This window comes from Sarcophilus harrisii, chromosome 2, assembly GCF_902635505.1.
Source record: "Sarcophilus harrisii chromosome 2, mSarHar1.11, whole genome shotgun sequence".
Lineage (NCBI taxonomy): Eukaryota > Metazoa > Chordata > Mammalia > Dasyuromorphia > Dasyuridae > Sarcophilus > Sarcophilus harrisii.
The window spans coordinates 331,426,513-331,450,981 of NC_045427.1; the positions used below are offsets into that span (position 1 = coordinate 331,426,513).

At 33.9% G+C, this 24,469-nt stretch overlaps 2 protein-coding genes across 16 annotated transcripts in view; one reads left to right on the top strand and one right to left on the bottom strand.

The window, feature by feature from the left end:
* Positions 1-2,116: 2,116 nt before the first annotated feature.
* On the top strand, positions 2,117-3,945 carry INSM2 (INSM transcriptional repressor 2). The gene has a single exon (XM_003756431.2). It carries the CDS (start codon positions 2,201-2,203, stop codon positions 3,884-3,886), a length of 1,686 nt encoding a protein of 561 aa, XP_003756479.1. The 5' UTR covers positions 2,117-2,200; the 3' UTR covers positions 3,887-3,945.
* Positions 3,946-5,847: 1,902 nt separating this feature from the next.
* The window catches only part of RALGAPA1 (Ral GTPase activating protein catalytic subunit alpha 1), a 289,451-nt gene continuing 270,829 nt past the window's right edge, over positions 5,848-24,469 (bottom strand). For 4 of the 15 annotated variants that reach the window (XM_031952860.1, XM_031952864.1, XM_031952862.1 and 1 more), the window contains 3 exons: positions 18,645-18,769; positions 9,162-9,164; positions 5,849-7,185 (listed from right to left, as the gene is read on the bottom strand). In XM_031952860.1, coding sequence (XP_031808720.1) covers positions 7,037-7,185; positions 9,162-9,164; positions 18,645-18,769 — 277 coding nt within the window. In that variant the 3' untranslated portion in view covers positions 5,849-7,036. Of the gene's footprint in view, positions 7,186-9,161; positions 9,165-13,778; positions 17,599-17,912; positions 17,944-18,644; positions 18,770-24,469 lie in introns of those variants that run through there. The other 11 variants (XM_031952871.1, XM_031952870.1, XM_031952866.1 and 8 more) reach the window with 10 other exon arrangements.

Below are 24,469 nucleotides of genomic sequence, written 5' to 3' on the forward strand. Positions count from 1 at the left end.
GAAAACTATTGCCAATGCCTATCAAATTTACCTTCAAAATATCTTTCACATTAGCCTTCTTCTCTCTTCTGACACTTCTCTACCATCCTGTCACAGGCTTTTTATCATTTCTTGCTGGGACCAATTACAATGGCCTGCTGGTTGGTCTATTTGTCACCAGTCTCTCCTCACTCAAGTCTATTCTCTACTCAGCTGTCCAAGTAATCTTCCTAAAGTGAATGTCTATATTACCTCACTACTCAATAAAATCCAGTGCCTCTCTGTCACTACCAGCATCGTCTGTTTGGCATTCAAAACTCTTCATAATCTGCTCTCCCAATTTTTCTAATCCTCTTACATCTTCCACACACTCGCAATTTAGTGACATTGGCCTCCTTGCTGTTCCTTGAACAAGATACTCCATTTTTTGACTGAGCATTTCACTGATTGTCAACCATATTTGGAATGTTTTCTCTCATCATCTTTATCTCCTGACTTTTCTGGATTTCTTCAAATCCCAGGTAAAATCCCACATTCTACAGGAAATGTTATTTGATTCTCCTTAATTCTATTGGGAGGTAGGTGGTCCAGTGAATAGAGGAATGGGCCTGTAAGATAGCAAAGACTTTAAATAAAATCTAGCTTCATATATTTGCCAACTATATGTAAGTCATCTCATCTGTCCCAGTTTTCTCAACTCTAACTTAATTATTTATTAATAACAGCACCTACCTCCAAGAGTTATTTATTGTGAGAATAAAAGGAGGTAATATCTGCTAAGTTTTATTTGCACATAATTGATAGCTAATAAATGCTTGTTTCCTTCCTGGGGTCTTCTTCTGTTGATGATCCTGTAGATAGTTTATTTGGACATCATAAGTGTTTAACAAATGTTTATTGACAGACTAACTGGAGCTACAAAGCAGATTGAGGTACTAAGAGGCATCTTTGGATGGAAAAATAAAAGTAGTATAAAGAGGGAAATTACCTTATCTCAGAAAGGAAGAAAACTACCTAGTACTCCCCCTCCCCCTTCATAATATATATCAGAAATATATTATACTCTTCAACTAATAGGAGACTGAATGACTAGTTTCTTGAGCTTTAAAGATTTGCTAGGAAGCATAATTTCCACACTGAGCAACTTTAATCACAAATGAATCCTTATGCTTTCAGAGATTAGTAGCCTCAATCAATAGATGTTTCCTTCAACAGCAAACTTAAGAACAGATCAGTAGGTTAATTCACTCTGGTTTTCTGTTATTGCTTCTCTAATAGTTTAGTGGGAGTAGAGAGAGCTTTCATTTGTTACTAATATACACACCCCTTCTAACTAAGCTTCCCATAGATACCCTGCGATCTCCTTTCCTCTTCTCTCTTTCGCTAACATAGATCACCAAATTCCCTATTTCTCATGCCCAGTCAAGCAACAAGAAGACTAGACCTTCCTAATGCAATCACAAAAGAAACCCAAATCCTGCCCTCGGCCGCAAAACTGTCTTTTCATCCCTGAGGCTTCTGACAGGTCCACACCCCAATTCTTTCTCCGAGGCCTGAAGTGCCGGAAGAGGAGGTGGAATTCCCGTCTCTTTCTCAGCTCTAGAAAGTCTTCCATGTTTTTGTCGAGACCGGGCTGCTGTAGGCTCCCTCTGCCAGGGACTATCGAGGACTCCCTCGGTCAGCTAGAAGGCGCAGAGACTCGAAGGTATAATCATGGACTGGATAAGAAGGTGGCGAAGACTGAGGTTGTAGTAACTCCCACACATATTGATAGGCTTACCTTTCCGCGGGTTTCCCGCGCCTTTGCTTCCATTTTGAATGGGCATCATTCTAACCCTGGACTGGCAAGAGAATAATTTTGCTGGTGGAAGGAGATAATACTGTTTGAACTCGGGGAAGGCGTGGCGAAGCAATCATCAACCTCTCGTCTTCCCCTAGGGTGCTCATCCAACCATTACAGTAGCCAGTCTGGGCAGCTGAATTTAGAGCCTGCCCGCCCCTTTTTCCCCTTTCCGACACTGTTTTCTACTCCCGATTGGGTAGTACCTTCCCATCTCAGAGCGAGGTTGACTGCCTCCTCTGCCCAGCTGCCGTCTCAACTATAAAGACCAGAATATGACGGCTGTGGCAACGTCCTGCTCCAGTCTCGGGTCCTGCAGCCTCCACCCCTCATCTTTCTCCTTCGCTCTCAGTTTAATTCTCACATTCTTCCAACTCCATCATGCCGAGGGGCTTTCTGGTGAAAAGAAGCAAGAGATTGGGAGGTTCTTACCGAATGCGTCGGGACTTTCAGCTGCTGGTGCCTACTTTCCACAGAGGGACTTCCCCCAGTCCCCAAGGAAGCGTGAAGGAGCGGTTGGAATTCTCATTGGAAAAGGTAAAAAAGGAGGAGAGGGAAGTGGCTTCTCAACCGTCAGCATCCGTAAACACTTCGTCCTGCCTGGGTACAGTAGAAAGTACTGGACCAGGCCGGCGGGAAAGCGTTGTAAGGGGTCTGGGAGGAGGCTCGACCCCTGGTCCCAGTCCTAGCCCAGCTAAGCCGGCAGGTGCGGAGTTGCGAGCGACATTCCTGGAGCGCTGCCTCAGTTCTCCTGCTTCAGCTGAATCTTTCCCGGGAGGCACCACAGCCGCGGTTGCTTTCTCTTCCACAGTGGCACTCCCGTATGCCCCATCTTCGGTAGAGCAGCTTTTGATGCCACTTCTGGCACCTTTCCCAGAAGCTGTTACAAAGCCGGAGTCAGCTCCCCTAAGTGTTACTCCTCAGGGCCTGAAACGGGGCACTGGAGACGACCGTTGTGACAAGGGACATCCAGGACTTGTGTCAGCGTCAGGATCTGGGATAGCAGTGTCAGGTGCCAAGAAGCCGAAGGCTATGAGGAGGCTGAGCTTCGCGGATGAAGTAACCACATCCCCAGTCCTGGGATTGAAAATCAAGGAGGAGACACCTGGGACCTCCTCCCGGATCCTTGAAAACAGCCGGACGCCACTGGGTGAATTTATCTGCCAGCTGTGCAAGGAAGAGTACGCCGATCCTTTTGCACTGGCCCAACACCGTTGCTCTCGTATAGTGAGAGTTGAGTACCGTTGTCCCGAATGCGATAAGGTCTTCAGCTGCCCAGCCAATCTCGCTTCCCACCGCCGGTGGCACAAGCCACGTACTGCTAATGCTGCCACAGCTGTCCCCGAGGCTCTTTCCTCGTTTTCCTCTTCCTCCTCACTGTCAACTGATTGCAGCATTATCGCACCCTTCCTACCCGAAGGTAAGGAAAATAACAGAGAGAAAAGGACGGAAAGTCAGCACCCTCTTATTCGGGACAGCTCCCTGACTGATCAGCATCAAGACAGTTCCAACTCAGCTACCCACGGACAGGATGTTAAGGTCACTAAGCACCCTGAGCCCCAGCGACCACAGGACCCATATACTGAAAGAGAGTCGGAGCGTCGCGTACCGGGTACAGGGAAAGGCAGTGGGGATGGGGTATCTGAGGTTTTCTTGTGTCCATATTGCCACAAGAAGTTTCGCCGTCAGGCTTACTTGCGCAAGCACTTGGATACTCATCAGGAGGGATCAGCCAGAGCGCTAACCCCTGGCTACAATCCTGAGCAGAATTTACAGCTTGCTTTCCCATGCCCGCTTTGCGGGGCACACTTTCCCTCTGCAGACATCAGAGACAAGCACCGGTTGTGGCACGCGGTGCGGGAAGAAATGCTATTGCCTACTTTAGTGGGGACGCCTTCAGAAGGACCAAATGGAGCTGACGGGGGTACTCAGCAGATCTTTCCTTGCAAGCATTGTCCGTCTACCTTCTTCAGTTCCTTGGGTCTAACTCGCCATATCAACAAATGTCACCCTTCGGAAAGCCGGCAGGTGTTATTGCTCCAGATGCCTCTAAGACCCGGTTGCTGAGTACGAACAAAAACAAGATTGAGACAATTCGGGAAGAAATGGACATTGTGTGCTATTGCGGGACTAACTGGTAAAAATACCCTTCCTCTGCTTTCTCTTTCTTTGCCTCCTTTTCTTTACTAAAGGCTTTCTGGAGTTGTCACTTGGAAACCCTAAAAAGTTCTATGTGACTTGTTAATTCCTATGGAAAGTCTCGATGAAGACTTGTCTGTCTAGAAAGGACTTTTTCTTTTCTTCTTTTTAAAGCTGCTCAATGCGATTATTGCTGATTTTGCTTCCATTGTCGTCGCAGGCACCCATATAAAATTTAATGAGCTCAGATACTTTTTTCACTATAAATTCTGTGAAATAGACGGGATTTTTGCCAAACTTACAAAAAACAATAAAGAAGCAAGGTTTCAATCAAGATGTGGCTACGGGCAAAACTGAGCTCAAGTGAAATTTAGGAAGCTATTGTTTCAGAAGGTCTTTAATCCCCTGTAAACATATCCCCCCAATTCTATCAAACTGATATATCCCAAAGTGGAAAAAGTACTAATTGACTAATAGTTTTGACTTGAGGTATATCCTCACCCCCTTCACTTTTATGTAAGTTAAACTTTCTTGAACTATTTAAAAATAACTTTAAAAACCCACCTTAGACTGGCTTCTTGAAGTTAAAAATTTATTTCTTTAGTGTTCTTCACTCAATTTGTGGTAATACTTTTTTTTTTGTAATTTCATTTCTTGTACTGAATATGAACCTACAAAAAGATGTAATAGACCATAAAACTGAAAGGCAATTCATTTAATCTTTTTAAAAAATGGACCAGTGACTTTTGAATTACTTTTTATAAATCATGATCAATGTACATTCTATACATCCTTGTCCTTGCTTCTATTATCCAGAGGTGTATGGTGCTCCCCAAATAAATGTGCTTAGCTTGTGTCTTGTGTTTTTTTGATAGACACTACATTCACATGATTGACTAGAACCCATTTGAAAGACATAGTGGGCAAGAGAAGGGAGAATTAATTTTAAATAGGAGCTAACACAATCTTCCTTTTAAATAACCTAAATTCCTAGTAACAAGATATACTTCGTATATAGAAATATAGAAATTAAGCCAGTGTTTCAAAGAGAAGCTTAATTTCTACTAAGTTAATCTTCCCCTGGAATACTGACCTTCCACCTTCCTTTTTTTTTTTTTTTTTTTTTAAAGTTAATACTAAAGATTCAAATTTGATCGTAATTTGAATTGCTGCTTTTTTTTTAAACTGGAAATTTGAAAAAAAAAAAACCTTTATGTAGCTTAATTTTTCCAAAGTAATTATTTCATTATTTCCTGTCTTCTACTATTCTAGTTTTCTAGTAGTTTTTTTTTTTTTTTTTTTTTTTTGGGAAGCATATAATTCTAATATGCTCTAATATTCAATTCTAGAAAGAGTTCCATCCTTCCATAACTCTTCATCTTAGTCTTCTGGATTATTTCATTTGTTCCTTAACTTTTTAACTTTTAACTCCATACATCTAATGCACTTCTTATAATAAAACTATTTTCTACAGCTAAATAGAATAGGGGCTCTCTTGTATTTTCAATTTTTATTTCTGCTTACCAACGATAAAAAAGCTGTTTTTGACACTTGATCAGAAAAATTTATTTCCTTAAAAAATAATTTAACCCCCTTTTGTATAAAGTTTCAATTTATCATATGAAAGGAGCAGCAGTAACAAAAGCTTATTTGAGAAATTAAGGTAACAAGTAACTGAGACAATTATTGGCATAACTCAAAGTGTGTAGGGAAAGAAGTCACTGGGGGCAATCTTAAATTAGAGAGATGTATTGTGAACTAAGTTCACAATACATCCCCAAAAAGAGAATTCAGATCCACTTTTAAATTGAGAAAATAAACTAAATTTATTCTTTATTATGTATTAATAACAGAAATAAGAAAGACTCTACTTGCCTTAAAGGCATAAAACACTAAAACTCAAACAGCACTCAAGAACAGAAATTGGTAAGAATAATTTTTATTGTATTATTAAATATGTCATCTTTTCTTTAACAATTACAAATCTGTAGATATTACATGAATGATCATACATAATTTATATTTCTCTAGTTGCCTGTATGATGTATTTACACATGCAGTTAGAACCAATGCCATGCTACATTTCCTTAGGAGAGATGCCACAACACAAAATACGAGCAGCTCCTCTGTTGTAGAAAAATACTCTGGAGGACTGGATTGTGTACTGATCCACACCTCTAAGTTCAATATTAACAACAGATTAAGTATGACTTCTGGATAATGTTCCCTTATTTTCTTTAATAGTACACATAATTTTGACCAAGGAAGTTACACTGGAAAAATATTTTTTTCCATGTATAAGAAACTATTGATCCACCAAGATCCTGGGCCAGATGATCAGGGCCACAATCTCAAAACAGAATGTCTTGGATCAGTGATACCATTTTAAAAGGAAAATATTATAAAAAATAATTAGAAGGCAAGCATAAGTTGGAGTGCAGCACAGTGATTTTTCTAGGTTTTTGATTTATCATGGTATTATCCACATGGCTAGGAAATGAGACACTGGGAAAGAAAACCTAATACTAAAAAAAAATTTCAAGTGGAAACTAAAATACTAAAAGACCATTTATTGTAATTATTTTACTTTTAATGACATAAATAATCTATACACATCCTGTGCATTAATAAATTTGTGTCTTGCTTGGACTTTACAAATGCTTAAATTTAAAATTGTTATGCTTTTTAAAACTGTATGTTTAGCTTGCTAAGAAAGTTACACACAATAAATGAGAATTTTTTTTTTCCAATTACATATTTGGTTCAATGTTAACCCTGGAGTTAAAGTGAAAATTTAGACATAATTATCAAGAAAATTAGGGGATACGGTATATAAACGTCACCAAAAAAGTGGAAGCTTAAGAATGTAACTAAAAACCCCACAGCAATCTAGAAGCTAAAATATTAAGTTAAAATAAAATATCAGTGTTGTTTTCTAAAATAAATGTACAGGAAGGAGCACGTGTGAGATAGCAGACATACACCTGGCTAAATTCTGGGGAGAAAACATTGTCAGTGCTAATTCAACTGCTCAAGACTAATGTTCATTGTTCAAAAATGCTGCAGTTGCTTGTCTCCTTAGGATTTATTGGCTGAGCCAGAGGAGCGGCGAAGTTTCATAGACATTCGGCTCTTGCTGGTTCGTGGAGACATTGGAGAAGCTAAATCGGTCCCATCCATCTGCAATGCTGTTGGAGTTTCGCTGGGTAGAGTCTCCGGGCAGGAGCCTGTAGAAACAGCAAGAGACAAACTGTTAGTATCAATGTCCCAGCAATATACCCCATAAAAAAGAATCTTTCTGATAATAGGACATTCTAATGAATAAATATTGTTTAAGTATTATAAGTTCACTGAAAATCACTATTGTTAGCAGGGGGAAAACCTCAAAATATCATGGGTAGGACCAACCAGAGTATCTGAAATAGAAGCTATGGGGAACAATTTCCTTACAATCAGGAAGGGGAGGGATCTAAAGCCACCATAAGCATGCAGGGTTCAAGATGCAGGTAAATAGGGCTAGTTCCTTTACAATAAGCTTCAGAGTGTTGGAATTCATGGCTTAAATTTAATACTCCAAAATATTCCTGAAAAGCTTTAGAAGGTCAAACTAAAGTCATTAAAGGTATTAAGTAATTTCCTTTATGGAAAGAACCAAAGCAAAGTTTTGCATAACAGAGATTCTAAAAAGTTTAATCTAAATGAAAAAAAAGTCTCAAAAAATGCCATAATTTAGGATAGATCAATACTACCATTTCTTTTATTTGATATTTCCAGTTCTTCCACAGGGAAGAAAAAAAAAAGGTAACCAAAGTAAATATATCTAAAAATGAGAAAAAAAAAAAAGGAAAATTATTTGGCTATCAAGACTAAATTCCTTGTTATTAAGAAAATTAGTTTTTTCCATTTAAATGTTTCCATGGAGCATAGCTCTCATCTGAACAAAGCAAAAAGAGTAAATATCCACCAAAAAACTTGCAGAGACAACAAAGAAAAAATTGCAAGTATGAAGCAATAACAATCTAGTAATGCAGCCTACAGTTCCCGAGGCATTTGTTTAGACTCTCTCTTATAATTCTTTAAAGATAATAGTGCTCATTATAATCATAAGATCACAGACTTGGAGTGGTAAGGACCTTAGAAATCATTTAGTTCAACCTCCTCATTTTACAGATAAGGAAACTGAGGCCCAGAAAGGTTAAGCTCATGCATGTAAATAGCAGAGCCAGTACTGAATCAGGTTCTCTGACTTCAAATATAGCATTCTCTTATGCCACACTGCCTAGCTGTGGCTACTGATATATATATATATATATATATATATATATATATATATATATATATATATATATATATAGTGTAATAAACACACATTCTTAATCAGGTATTATAATAAATGGCAATTGCAGCCATTATCTACTGCTTAAAACTTCCCAATTATAATTTATTTCTCAATTTATTTTTGCCTTTACTCTAATTTGCAAAACTGAAGCTATGAATGCAAAATAAAAATTTTCATAGGAAAGTGGCTCCTATTGAGATAGTAGTAAACTTTAAGTATATTTAATAACTCTCACCATGAATCAAAGTTTCTAGAGTATCTAAAAGGCCAAATACCATAAATGTATAGAATGCACATTAAGAGTTTGTGGTCAAAGTCAAGTTCTCCCCTTCTCAATGGTAGTGTTTCAATATTCTTTCTTAACTAGGATTAAAATGACCTATGTACCCTAAAATATAAAGGAATGTGTCATTTCCCCCCTTTTTATCTGAGTTGTGTGAACCATTAAAGTCTATGAACCACTTAGCCCCCTTCAGAAATGCATTGCAGACAACAGGCAGAGATGGGAGTCCATGCTTGTCTGGTAAAGCACACCATTCCCAGCAAAAAGGACAGGGCTTCCTTTGGCTTTTACCTTGAGTTGGCCAATGCTTTCTAGTGGAGGTTTGGGGAGGAAGAGAACTATCACTGCATTTCTTTCTTTGTTGTTAATGAAGAAATGATGAAAGAGTAGATAGAAGTGAGGAAATAGGAGAGAAGATAGATATAATAGATATGAGACACACTGCACAGTTTGACAGGTGTTAACTGAGGAACAGAGAAGAGAGTAATCAGGTTTTGGTTATATAATTGAAAGCATGGTTAGGGTGATGAATGATTTCACAGTTAAAGAGTTGTTTTGTAAATCCAACATATTGTACTTACCAACTAACAGTTACACAGCAAGACAGGAAAGAAGAAGAAAAAAGAAGTCTATAAAACAGTCCAAATCCATTGGCTTTCTAATGTTTCTCCTGAACTCATGGCATTATCTTAACTACTTTACTCTCAATATATATATAAAACTCAACAAAAATAAACAAAAATCTCTTTCTCCAAATTACAAAGAACTGAATCAAGTTGATTGGTATTTGTTCGTCATTATTTTTAGCATATGACACTTGAATGTCAACTTCTGGTCATGTAGGATGATTTACAATAAATACAAGCAAAATAAATTTGCAATGGACATTTACTAATTTTCAAAAGCATTGGAAAGAGAAATGTATAAATTGACTTCAATATTCTATTCTAAGTGAGACATAGTTGTAGTGTGAGTTTATGTTAATTTATTTAATTTTTATTACACTAAAATAATAGTATACTAGCAGATACACTGCTAGGAGAATATAAGCTACAAAAAAGTTTGTGACCGACTATATTAAAAAGTAAATATTGATATCATGATTGGACACAGATTATCTCTACAGAAAGCTAATTAAAATGAGTGCTTTTATTATTACTCACCTTCCCCTAGCCCTTCTTCCCTTTTTTGTTTCCTTTTTGTTTCCAACTTTCCTAGTTTGTTATTATCAGTTAATACACCATCATTACAAATAGTCATAATCAATGGAAATGACAAGTTAATTCTATGGCTCATTTTTTTTTAAAAGCATGTGATTTATTTTGTTTGTCTCTAGATGTATGGAACTCTAGAAGTTTTGATGTGATTATACCCACTGAAGACATTTAAAAACTACAAATTCAGAGAGCAAACTCAAGCTAATTAGATTTCAGGTTCCTAAATACAAAGAAGTAAAAATAAGTGAACTCTGGACATGAATAAAGAGAATAAAGAATAGAAGTTTAGGGAAATTTTTTTTCCACCAAAAACCCCCCGAATAATAGCAGGTTAATTCACTGTGTATGAAAATGTCCTATTTTTGTACTCAGAACAGTGTCTTGCATATAGTAGGTATTTAATAAAAGTGTGCTGATTTGAACTGAAACACCAAACTCCAAGTACTGATGTGGATTTTTTTTATACTCAGTGATAAAACAGCAATATCTGTTAAATGCTTATTTTGTTCTAAAACCAGACCCTTCCATTCGATTTGAAAAGGGGATCAGCATATACAGAGATAAATATATACAAAATAAATACAAACTTATTTCCTGTGGAGAGGGCACCAACAGGTAGGTGAGAGATCAGGATAGACCTTGTATAAAAGGTAGTGCTTGAGCTGAGTCTTAATGGAAGCATTCAGGCATGAAGGCCAGGGCTATGCAGATGGGAGATGTGCACAAACTGCAAGGTGGTTTGGAATGTATATGATACACACTAATATGCCACAGGCCTGGAAAGGTAAAATGAAAATTAACTTGAACATGAAGAAAAGTACTTTGTATTTAATCCCAGAAACTTTTTGAGTAGGGGAATGACACCTATGCTTTTGGAATCTCCTTTTATGTAAGTCCTTGAAGGATGAATTTGAGATGGGGAGAAGCTTGAGTTAAGGAGAACTTAATATCAACTAGTAGTGTAGCTTGGTTGGCACGGCAGATAGTGCTGAGTCTGGAGTCAAGGAAGACCAAAGTTCAAATCTTGATCAGGCATTTCTTATTTGTGAGACCAGGAAATGTGACTCACAAAGTCACTGATAAAGACTTACTTTTCTAGTCTGAAAAATAAAATAAAGATATCTATTTTATAGATTTTATAGAACTGTGAAAATCAAATGAGATAAAATACAGGTTTGGGTATTTTTTTTTTTTTTCTATGTAAGTGTCATTATTATCAGCAACTGATCAGAGAGTGTGAGACTAAAGAGCTAAGAATGACTTCGAGGTTGTGAACCAAGGTTACCAGAAGGCAGGAGGTGTTCTCAACAAAAACTGAGAAGAAAGAGGGAAAGTCTGGGTGAGGAAAGATAATGAATTTTGCTTTTCTTTGAGATGTTTATGGGTCACTCAGTCGCAAATGTCCAATAGGCATTCCAAGGTAGAAGACTGGGTGGAAAAGAGAAATGATGGCTGGATGTCAATATATGGAAGTCATTTACAAAGATATGATAACTAAACCTATAAGAAGTGATGAAATCACCGAGAAAACAAAGGAGAGACAAGAAAAGAAGACTCAAGAAAGAGCCTTGGGGCATATCAATATAGGGGTAAGAAGTGGACACACAATCAGGAAAATCAAAAGAAAGCAGTGTCAAGAAAACTCAGGGAGAAAATATCCTGGAAATGAGGCTGTTTTTATCCATGTCCAATATTGCAATATAAAGACAGAAAAGGTAATTGTATTAGGGGAAGTAAGAGATCATTTGTAACTTTGGAAAGAGAATTCTTAGTTGAGTGATAAAAGTTGGAAGGCAGATTGCAAGGGGCTGAGGGGTAGTGAGAACAGATAAAAAGTAGGGAATAGTATAGACAACTTGTACAAGGAATTTATTTATAAAAGGAATAGTCAAGTAAAGGGTTTTTTGAGGCTGAGGGAGACAAACATGTTTGAAGGTAGCCAGGAAACAGCCAATAGATAAGAATTAGCTTAGAATTAAGAGTGGGGAGAATAACTGTCCCCCAACTATAAGGAATAGTCAAGTAAAGAGCTTTTTGAGGCTGAGGGAGACAAACATGTTTGAAGATAGCCAGGAAACAGCCAATAGATAAGAATTAGCTTAGAATTAAGAGTGGGGAGAATAACTGTGGGGACACTCTTCCAGAGGAGATGGAATCAAAGGCACAAATATCAAAGGTTGATTGTGGTGAAGCAACATCAACACATGGTAATGCTTAAAGATATAAAATATAATATAATATAGCATTTAACAATGACCAATTATTAGGTCTCATTCTAACAATTGATTAAGATAACATGAAAAAACCACTGGAACTAGATAAACAGTAATAGATCATTAAAAATTATGTAGTGTAAAAAAATAGGCAGGTAAATAAATTATTTCACTTCATGATAGACAGAAAATACTGTCTTTTAGTCTTTCACAAAATAAAGTGTGAGGATATAAAAATCTTTGATAACCTCAAAGCAGTAAAAGAACATCTTTCTAATGGTTAGATTTTTGAATTCAGAACAGTAGGGATGAAAAGTCCAAGTGATTTGGTATCATTTTGTGGTTCTGGGACTTGTAAGTATATAATATCCTAAAGTTACTTTTAAAAGAATGACAAACAGAATGGAAAGATTTTGTAGAAAAAACATTATGTAGAAATGGAAGCAAATGATCACTCACAAAAACTTCAATTGGCCAGTATAGAATAACCACAATGTTCAGTCAGTCAGTCAACAAACATTTATTAATTAGTAAACAAAGCATTTTATTAAGTGGATACTATATGCTAGACACCATGCTAAGGACTAGGGATATCAAAAAATAGTGAAAACACAAAGCCTCATAGCATTAAAAGTAGAATACTCCTGGATGTAGTGTATATTTATAGAAATACAAGCTTATGGAATGAATGGAACATATTTTCCTATCAGCATTTTCATATATTATGTTCTTTATAAAATAACTTTTTTTTTTAATGAGCTCAAAACAATTTAGGAGTCTCAAATCATCCTGTGAATTAGACACTAGTAGATTTTTATGTCTTATGTTTTATAGAGTAGGAAATGGAGACAGAAAAGTTATCTAAAATTAAAGCTATACTACTTATGAGGGACTGTTTTGATGACCCACCTAGTCAAAAATTTGGGTTCAGCAATAAACTTGTGATGATTTTATTGAATCATCAATTGAATCATCGTGAAATTATATCTGGTTATGGAGGAAGATCAGATTTTGAGAGAGAATACTAAGCCCAGGTTGTAGCTAAGGCTAATATATCACTTTTCATTTGTACTTTGTATGGATAAACAATAATTTTATGAATTGTGTATGTATGTATATATAGTGTATGAAATGTAATATAGTTGTAATTTGTAAAATATTTTGTAATTTTTTAAAATAAGAATCTGAAAATCTTTAAGGCTACAAAAATGGCCAAACATTAATTCCAATGAGAGCTTTATATTTTAGAAATAGTTCATCTGATCAACAGAGGTCAACTTCTTATTTACATTTGTCTATTTGCTTAGAACACCATAAATCAATTAAGGTGAATGAATACTATGAAAATTTCTTAGTAGTTAATATGAATATATAGACTATGAATGAATATGGATCTTACCATACTTTAAGGAAAGTCAGTCCAAGAGAGATGGAAGATGCTCAAATATGAAATTTTGGAAACACAAATGAAACATTTTAATAAATCACATATGATTTGTCTGAAGAAGCTAATGTGGATGCATAAGGAAGAAATTCACCAATTTAGATTTTAAATAAAAATACACAAAAGACGGAAGTCCAGATAACATAAGATTTTTCTGCCTATCTCTTCCAGAATGATTAAAAAGCTAAAGGCAACCTCCAAAAAGGGATAATTTTTAAAATACTATATTGGGAGGAGAAAGATAATAAAAGGAATGGGAGTTGTGGGGAATGGGATAACTTATAACGGAAAAAAAATGGGAAAGCTAACTCTATTTTCTCTTTCTTTTTTTTTTTTTTTTTTTTTTTTTGTCTGCAATGGAGAAAGATCTTTACACATGAAATGATAGCACAAAAATGGCTAGCGGGGAGATGATAATCAAGACAGATATACATATAGGAAGATAGCATTTAGCTGTCTTTGACCCCTAACTGAGATAAATCTTCAATTTCTGAAAGAATTGACAGATATGATTGTGGGGTCTCTCTCCATGACTCTTCAAAGATTAAATTAAATGGGAGAAGCACCACAAGATTGAAGAAGGGAAAATGTCAAATTTTTTAAGAAGGAAGAGTACAGCATGCAAATAAGAGGCCTGTGTATGATTTTGATTCTTTGGAAAAATCTAGAAGAAATTATTAAAGACTGATGCCCAGAATTTAGAAATGGAAGTGGTGACTGCAGAAGGCCAACATGGATCACATCTAAAATAGGTCATGCCAGAATAACCTAATTTCCTTTTTTGAAAGGATTATTAAAGCAGTTGAGAGGAATGCTGTTAAATATAATTTGTGTAGATGTTAGCAACACTTTTTGATAAAATATTTCATACTCTTCTGCTAAACAAGATAGATATAAATTAGATACTAACAGATTGAGTCAGAAATGGTTTGATGTCAATGTCTGTATCACAGGATTTCTTTAGGAGAGTACTCCAAGGATCTGTCCTATCCTTGTTATTTAACATCTTTTATCAATGATTTGAATAAAGGCAGCATACACTATATATAGCATATTGATAATATATAGTATGCTAAACAAATTTCTAGATGACAGAAAGCTGTAAGGAATAAGACAAGTAACAGAGTAGATGACAGTAAGGACCTCTCTAAGAGCATTAGGTACAATCCAATGAGATGAAATTCAACTGGGATCAATGTAGATTCTTGCATTCAAGTAAAAAAAATTTTTTTTTAAATCAACACTACAAATATAAGATGGGGGAGTTTTTCTGAAAAAGAGGTGGATTTTTTAAACTGTACTTCAAGTTTAATATGACTTAGCAATATAATGTAGCAATCAAAAATAAAAAAATCTAATGTGATGCTAGGTTGCATTGAGAGGCATAGCCTCTAGGACAAAGGAAGTGATAGTCCCACAATACTTTGCTCTTATGGCAGCACTCATCTAGGATATTGTGTGTTTATTCTTAACACCATTGTTTAAGAACATTGGTAAAACTGGAGTTTCCTTAATGTTGAGGCATGATATATGAAGATCAGACTGGACATGTTTAATCTGAAGAAAAGAAGATTCAATGGATGATATAGCTATGTATATGAAGGGATTTCATGGGGAAGAGGGATTAGCTTTGTTCTCTTTTATCTCAAGGGGCAAAACAAGGAATAATGGGTAGAGTTGCCAAGAAACAATTTAAGCTTGATTTTAGGAAAAACTTCCTAACAATTGCAAAAGTTGGATGAGTCATAGTGAGGATTCTTTTTGTGTATGTAGATGGCTTTTGAGGTTTCCTCCAACTCTCAAATTCTGTGATTCTAGAGTTATTTTTTAAAATTCACAACTTCACAACCTAATCAGAGGGACTGTGAACTAGAATGGGGAAAAAAACTATATTTTTATTTTAATATACTGAATTTCATTTATTGTTCTATGAGACCTCAGCACTTTACCAGATAGCCAAAGGAGACCATAACACAAAAAAGTTAATAACTCTTGATCTAAACTGGCCTCAGGGTAAGTAAACTTCCAAGTTATAAAATTAATTGTAGTGTCACTCATATAGTGTTCTTATATGTCAATAACCTGAAGTTTGAGAGTTTTTAAAAAATGGTATTGAAAAATGCCACAAAAAATTTAGTGTTTTTAGTACTAAAACTCACGAGCATGTGGTCAAATATTTGCTTAAGCAAAGTTCAAAAAGATATTAAGTTACAATATTTTTAAAAATATAGAAAAATTTCAAAGTTGAAAATTCTGAACAGGGTAATTATCTTATTGCATTATAGAGAAGAATGAATTTAATTATAAAATCTGTAAAATATTTTATCTAGAATAATTTGAATTGCAGTCACTCTAACTGCATATCAAATTTTATTGAAACTGAAAATATTTAGAAATTGATATTATAAATTGGTTCTTTAAATAAAAATAGCAAAGATTTTGAATATTTTCATTCATGTGTCAGGTGAATAAGATGAAGACAAAAGGATATGTCAGATGACTAAGATGAAGGTAAAGGGAAAATGATTTCCCCCATAATATTTTTTTTAAATAAAAGAGAAAAAATCTAATAATGCTTTAAACTAGCTATTGGAAAACCAATAGAACATGGATGGCATCACACTAGTTATTCAATGTGTTCGGTAATAAAAACAATTTCTCAAATATCAATCTACTGATTAGACAGAACCTATTTTGAAAAATTAGGTTAAAATACTGATTTTAGATTTAAATGTTTAAAATGACTATTTTTAAAATGTTATCACTAATAAAGAAAATAAATTATGTCATAGGGATGATTAGAAATTATATATCACAATGAATGTAATTTTTGACAATTTATTGTACACAAGAATGTATTATTACAATAAATTCTGTCAAAAATTACATTCATTGTAATGGTTCAGTGAATATGCTATCTTTAAGATACTTATGAATCTCAATTATGTATTCATTCAACACATTTTCAGTTAAAACAAAAACTGCCAATTGTTATATTTCAGCTAATTCACTGCTTTTGAAATCTGTAGGCTGGTGGGTAATCATTGTTTTGGCTTAACTTTTATTATGTGTATCCTCTTGCACCATTTGTTATAGCTTCAGTAGAAGACTGCTAGTATCATTCTAAAGGGAATAAGGTCAAAAGGAAAAAAAAATTCAAGTGATCACAGCTCTGTCACCTTTTTTTTTTTTTTTTTTTTTGGTGAGGATAAGGGGGGAGATGAAGGAGTGACTAAATTTATTTTTATTTCATTATGTTAAACTGAGACTTTCATTAATCAAATGTTTAGTCTTAAAGGATAATTTTAGTGGCTTAAAATATACAATATTTTATTGAAAATAATTTTTGGCAGTTTTGATATTTATATGAAAAATACTTTTTCCTTGAAATAAATTTGTTTCATTAAACAGCTTGTAGTTCTATTCCCCAATTTTCTCTTAAAATGAACATTTTTAATATTGTTTGTTTTGTATCCAATTGAATCCTTAAAAAAAATCCACTTCCATTTTATTTTGGTAAAATTGTGGGCTAAATGTCTGACATGCCAAAAATCATCATTTATTTTAAATAAGATGGTTTGATATTCATCAAAAATTATTTTCTCTTACTAAAATAAGAAGTAGCCAGGATATGTGACTAGCATTCATGGATCCACTTATTATTTTATTTTTATAATTTTCTCCTATTTATCTTTTCCCAGGTGAGGAATAATTTCAAGTGGTAGAGCAATCTGGTCAAAACTAATGTTAATTTTTTTTATGTCTCCTTAAATTAATTTTCATTAATTCATTTTCATATCATTCTCATTTTCCTAAGACTTTACCTATTAATTTAATATGCTTAAATTTTTATCTTCAGGTTTTTAATGACTACTTTGATATAAGAATCTAACTACTGTTTGCTAAATACTAATCCATTATTTCTATAAATCCTTTAGCAACTTTATTATTTCTTTCCTTAGATTAATGTATTCTAGATCATGTGAACTTATTTGACACTTAGAAAACAAAGTTTATCAGTGAGGAATTTCAATCTTTTTTTGTATTCTTCTTCTCCTGCTCCTTTTGGATGTCACTGTAGGATATCTATTAATGATGCAAAGTCGTGTACACCAATGCCATCTATTTGGACTACTTGTTCATGCTGAGAAATAAAAAGGTCAACATGATAATTTCACTTCTGAAATTTAATAATTTCAACCAAAGCTTTTTATCATTAGTTATCTTTATCCCAGAACCAGTGTTAGTGTTTCATGCAGACCTGGGGTTAGTAAAACACTAACTTTGGAAAAATTTAGTAAAAACTTCTGAAATATTTAGTATGAACAAGGGAAGCATTAAGTTCGTAAATGTCTGAGTTATAAAGCTTAGCTCTCTAGTTAAAAATAACAACAACGGGGGGAAAAAAAAAAAAACAAGAGTAAAAGAATAGAGGTTGAGTCTTGGACACTGTCTTACCTTCAGACAAACAGAACTGATATTTAATGATCTAAAGAGGGAAAATAAAATAAATGAAACAATCATAAGAAGTACAATGTATTATCAGAACAGGATGTGGCCTGTTATTGATGAGTTATTTGTTTTCATACTGATTTCTTTAAAAATAGTTAATTGTGGAAAACGCAGTACCCTTTTATAAGTTAATATATACATGTGTGTGTGTGTGTGTGTGTGTGTGTGTGTGTATGTATAAACCTAAAACAAATATTTCTAAGTTAAAGCTAGTTTTATTTTTGGCCTTATGAACTGAAAAAAATATATACAGAATAATTGATTTTTTTGATTACCAAATTTGAATCTCTATAAATTATGTCAGATTACTCATTCAAATTATATTTCTTTTTAAAAAAATCTTAATAATGATTTCATAAAATGATTCTTGAACTACTACTCTAAAGACTGGTGAGCTATAATTTTAGAAACTTGGAGCTATCATAGAACTTTTTGCTAAATTAGTGAAATATAAAATGAATACCAATGAACACCTCTATCCTTCAGCTTCAAGGTATTCAAATTCAAAAGTCAAATTTAAAGACCAATATTGTGATGTTACTCATGGTATTTTGGTGATTGTCACTTATTTCAGGCAAAATAAAGTTTTCAATTATTCTTAAGGTTTTAGAAAAAGGGTATTACATTTCAAATTCTGATAACTTCAAAGAGAGGACCCATAGTTTCTAGCATTCTTACCTGTGTCAGATGTTGAGTGATGATAGGGAGCTGGAGAGAAAACTTGTGCAGCAAAATCCTCAAATGTGGTTGGCTCTAAGTGATGCTGGACAATAGATTGCAAGTAGCGTGCTCTCTCTTCATAGCTATTTTCCTCTAGTTAAGGATGAACTTAAATGTAGCTCATTTAAATAGATAATGCCCATGAAGACTATTGTTAATGCTAACATATTTCTTCCAAGTAATAAATACAATATTCATGGCCAAGCCTATTCTACAATTTTCAGACCACTCCCACATCAAAATTATGGCCTTTGGGAGATCAAAGGTCTTAATCTAAAATTACTAAGATATTTAATATGTCCTTTTCTATTTTTATTGGTGTGCTCTTTGGCACACAATATTTATATCAGACATCAAAAAACATTAAAGATATTTAATTATGTTTGAAAAAGAATTAAAGTGATTTCAGGTCAAACTGGACTTGTCCTCTCCTCCATTTTAAAAATCAGCCTGAAATGGTTTAGTTTGAAAAGTAGCACATAGTGTGTCCAAAAGTTTAACTTCTGTTTGTAAAGATTTATTGTGAAAGATTTTTTGCATACTTAAAAAATGTTTTTCTGCCTCAAAAATTTCACATTTTAAGTGAAAATACTAATACTGCTATAATCTCTAAACAGCAAACAGAACAATTCAGAAAGAAACAATTCAGAAATAAATCTTTATGTGAGAAAAAATACTTAGCCAATACACAGAGACAAGCAAGAATATCTACAGAGTATACAGGATCCTTAAACACTGGCTAACAAAATATCTGCAGGGCACTGAAACTGACAGAAAAATACCATACTTCCTTTTCTACCATATCCTCTTTCCTGATATTATTGACAAGAAACCAGTATCTTGAAGTGTTGCTTCTGAACAATCCACTTCAGGCTTCCTATTTCAGCAGGCCTGATTGTGCTGTTAGCACAGAAAAGGCAAGAAAGGGAGAGGATATTTCTGTTGTTCATGAAAGCAACTATGGAAATGGCTGTCAAAACGTAGAACAGCAGGCAGCACCATACAATTATCAGGAAAAACTAGCATGCTGATTTCATGTCGTATAGTTCCTGAACTGAGAAATCAGTTAACCTTTCTCCTACAACTCTTAAAAATTGTCCTGCTGTACTATGTGTATAGAGACAGGCCTTATATAATACATTTAAATAAACAAAAAGGAATAAAATTGCTCCCATTAGTCTATCAAAGTTAATTTTTCCAACAAAAATGTAAATGTTTTAATTCTTTTCTTGCTGATTATCAGTTTAGATATTTTAAATTTTGGTAACTATGTTAATTTCAAGTAATGATCGAGAGTAAAAAGTTTAATCTTGAATGAACTATATTAGCTATTCATGGAGAAAAAAAGGAAAAGGTGGGAAAAAAAGACAAGGGTGAATACAAAAGACTATATATTCATCTTGCACTTGACCTTTAGTTCTGACTATCTTTTAACTTTCAAATGAGAAGAAAGAAAAAGTATAGCTGGCATATTATTTCATTATATTTTATATAACAAATATTAAAATTATTATAATTTCTACTATTTTAAACTGAATACTGGGATTACATAACTTTAAGAGAATTCTATTTTTGCAATGGTTGTAAGTAGTATTAGTAGTATTAGTGGGACAAAGTATGGTATAAAATGCTTAATGAGGATTTTAAGATTGAATGATATAATTAAATCAACATAGATAATAATAGAACAGTTTAAAAAAGTTATATGGTTAATAAATGGAAGCAGATGAATTTGATGGTTCAATCGAAATAATACTACCTATCTCACAACTTGTTGGAAAGTACTTTTTTTCATTGGGGGAGATTCACAGCTGCTGAATTTTCTGCAGTTAATAGAGTCCTTTGATTCACAGCAGTGCCCCTTGTACAAAAAATACTGGCCTTTGTGTATTACCAGAAACTAATTTTCTATTTGGCTGAAAAGGGAAAAATGGGGTTATTGCTTCTCCCTCCTACAGAGCTTTTCATTATGCCTGATGCACTCAACTTCTAAGCTCTTCTGAGAAAAAAAAATAACTGAAGAGGCAAGAGGTAGAAAAATGAGCTTGTTAGCACATTAGAAGTGAAGTATCTTGGTGGGCCCTAGAAATTCCCAGTGGTGTGTTAACTTATCACTCTATGCATGCTGGCACTGATAGTCTCCCAATTGATCACTCTTTTTTCGCACCAAAGGTGCTGCCAGGAAGCAAAGGCTGAAGGCCCCCAGGAGAACACTCTGCTATCAAAACAAGCTGTTTTTAAAAGTCTGCTTGAATGGGTAAAATGTTTCATGAAAAGTAGGGTGGAGACACCTACCTGCTTTTAAAATGCTCTACTTTCAGAAGGCTATAAATGAAACCTTTTAGTTTATCTTATTATATTTAAAGCCTATACACAAATTAGGCAGAACTAAAGCAAGCCTTGATACATCTGAAGCAAACACATTCCCAAATGTAAAACCTATCACAACAAGAAAAGGGATAATCAAGTATGGCAGATAGAAGGTATGATAGAAAGAGAGAAGACCAATGGAAAGCTTAAAGAAATGCCAAATCTAGCCTTAAGACAAGGAAAATAGTTTAAGCTAATTTTGTTTTATACAAAATAAATTCTTTTTGGTTGAAGCAAACTGTGCTTTAACATCACAAAAGAGTTTAGATATGGCATGAATGCTGCCAAGTCTTAACTACTTGAAAATAAAATAAATCATATAGCACACCTGATGTATGGATCACCTTTTGAAAGATAATTTTTAAAACAAATTGTCAATTTGAAAGGTAGTGTAATATGGTGGACAAGGGAGCCAACCTCAGAGCCAAGAAGACCAAGCTAAAGTTTTGCCTTAGGCACATGATGACGATGAAACCTTAGATAAGTGACTTCTTAGTGCTCCAAATGTATGCAGACTTGCCTTAGTAGATGGACTTTCCTATTATTAATGACATCACAGATTCAGTCCCTATTATTGTTATAATAACATAATATTATTATTCTATTTAGAACTTATATAGATCTTATTCCTAATTGTCACCTGAAATATTTAAATTGAACTCACAGTCGTGTAAAGTTTTGAATTTATTGCGAGTAGCTAGCTAGTTCAAGAAAACTTAAATTATAAGAATTATAAGAGAAAAGTTAAATTATATCTGGGTTTCTTAAGGTTTAACAGTAAATATCTATTTTATTTATATTTTCCCCTTTTAATAATAAATATTTGTTAAAGAAACACAGATTGAGGCACTAAACTATACTCTTGAGCCCACTTTTTGTGTTGAGATGATGGTAAAAATCCCAAACAGTGTTGTTAGCATCTGTAATTGTAACCATAATCCTAAACAGTTAATTCCTACATCACCTTATTTTTTAGAAAGGCTACCCTTTAGGGAAGAGTTAGTATATATAAATTGAATAGCACACACAATGACTAACAACAACAGGGAAACCCAAGCTTTCCTCCTACTGTGAGTGGATGTTTCCACTAACACAGAAAAGTAAAGAAGTGAAAAGACTAAGTTGATAAAAAGGCAAAGCAAACAATAGAAATTTAAGAAAATGTTCAAAGTTGTCATTTATAAATTTCTCTTCTAGAAAAGTTTTTTGTTTTAAATCAAAAGCAATTCATGACAAAATAATATTAATTTTTTAAAACTGAGTAAAAAGGTAAAGATTTTTAACTGGTAGGAATCATTATTACTGGACTAGTCAATCAAAAGAAATAACACAAGGCTTACAATCATAGCAATACAATTATTCATTAATCCATATCAGTTCTACTTTTAGAAAAAGCAGAAAAGTAGAAAAGGGTATTACTATTCTAAAAATAAGAGGAGCAAACATTTTTTACAATAATACAAAAGCTACAGCAGTCTTAACATGACCTGAAATTTTCAAGCATCAATTTAGCATTAGAAACATTATGAATAAACACTGCTTGATTTTGTGTTTTAATGTAATTATTTATAGCCCACTTCTTCCTCTTCCTGCATTCCATCCTCCACTTCTCTCTCCCTCGAAAAAGAAAGCTACTTCTTCCCAAATTGTGGCTGGAGTTGTTTTTTTTTTTTTTTTTTTTTTTTTTAAGAGTTTGGTTCTAGGGAAGTTACATGTCTCATTGCTAGCCAACCAATTTATTAAAAAGCATTTAGTTAAGTGCCTACTAAATACCAGGTACTGTGCTTAGTTCTGGGGATACAAAGATAAAAAAATGAAACAGCCTTTGCTTTCAAGAAGCTCACATTCTCTTAGTGAAAATAACATTTACATACATAAGAAATATATAGAATCATACAAAATATTATTATTTTATATTTATTTATATTATTATTATAGAGATTTCTTTTTTGTGGTTTTTAGAAAATAAAAGTCAATAAAGGCCCATGTCTAAGTGGAGGAAAGGCCAGATTAAGAAAAAATAAAATGATCAATCAATTGAAAAGTATTTCAGTGCTTGTTTTGTGCTAAATCCTCTGACAACAACTGGGGATAAAGAAAGGACAAAACAGTCCCTGCCCTAAATGGGGCATTTTAAAAGGAGTAAAAAGGAGACAACATGTAAATAATGAAGTACATACAGAGTAGATGAGAGGGAATTTCAGAGTGGGAAGGTACCACGCAATAGAGGGGACCAGAATAGGTCTTCCATAAGAAGTTTAGAGCTGAGGAAGAAACCAAAGAAATTAAGTTAAGAAGTGAATCAGGCATACCAGGAATGAGGGATAGCCAGTAGAAAGGCATGGAGACTAGCCATTTGGGAGGAATAGGAAGTAGGCCAATATAGTAGGAATAGGAAATTAGAGCAAAGAATATATGGGGAGGAGGGGGGAGAGGGGTGTAAGTATAAGAAGCCTGGAAAGGTAGAAAGGGATATCAGGTTATAAAAGGCTCAAGATACTAAACAGAGAACTTTTTTTAAATCTGAGTCAATGTTTTCCTAAGTAGTAATACAAAAATAACTACTCAAAATTTTTGTTTAAAAAGAAAAAAGGGCTGGTGACAGCTCATCACAAATTTTTATTAATGTGTTGTTTTTTGTTAGAGATATATTTCAAAGGCTTATAATAATGATTTAAGTTAGTTAAATATATTATAAATATACAATTATATAAATAAATATATTAATTACTCATATAAATTGCTTTGGAATGCATATGATTCCTAGGATAAAAGTCTTCCTAACAAAACACTTTCCAAATATTATTCTCTACATAGACAGGACTGTTCCTACCTAAGAAGTTGAAAGGATAGAAAGAAGAAGACTGGAGAAAAGGCAAAAATCAGATGAAAGCACATTTCAAAATCATTTTAGACAGATGTTTTTGCTTTACTTTTATACAAAGGCTTTAAACATTGTGGAAATGAAAAGAAAATATGGAAATTACATTGATAATTGATTAAATTTGAAACACACTGAAGCAATAATTTTATAAGAATAGCTCGACAAGAAGTAGGGTTTTGATAATATTTAAAACCATTTGAAAGTATTAGATGCCCTCAAACATTATTTCTAAGAAACATACTCAGGGTTTTGACAAAAAGAAGTAAGACATTTAATTAGCAAAAAACTTTGCCAGTAAATTGGAGATCAGAATAGAGCCATACAATTCACTGAACAAACTTCCCTCCATACACTACTATGACTATTGCTGCTGCACCAGCAATTAAAAGGCCTATTTGCTCCTCTCCCATTTTTTTCAGGTGGTCATGGGAATAGGAATCATTGATTGTATCAGATAATCTAGAATAAGGGTAATTAACCTGAAGTTCATGAATAAAAAAATCTGATAACTATTTCAATGAAATTGCAT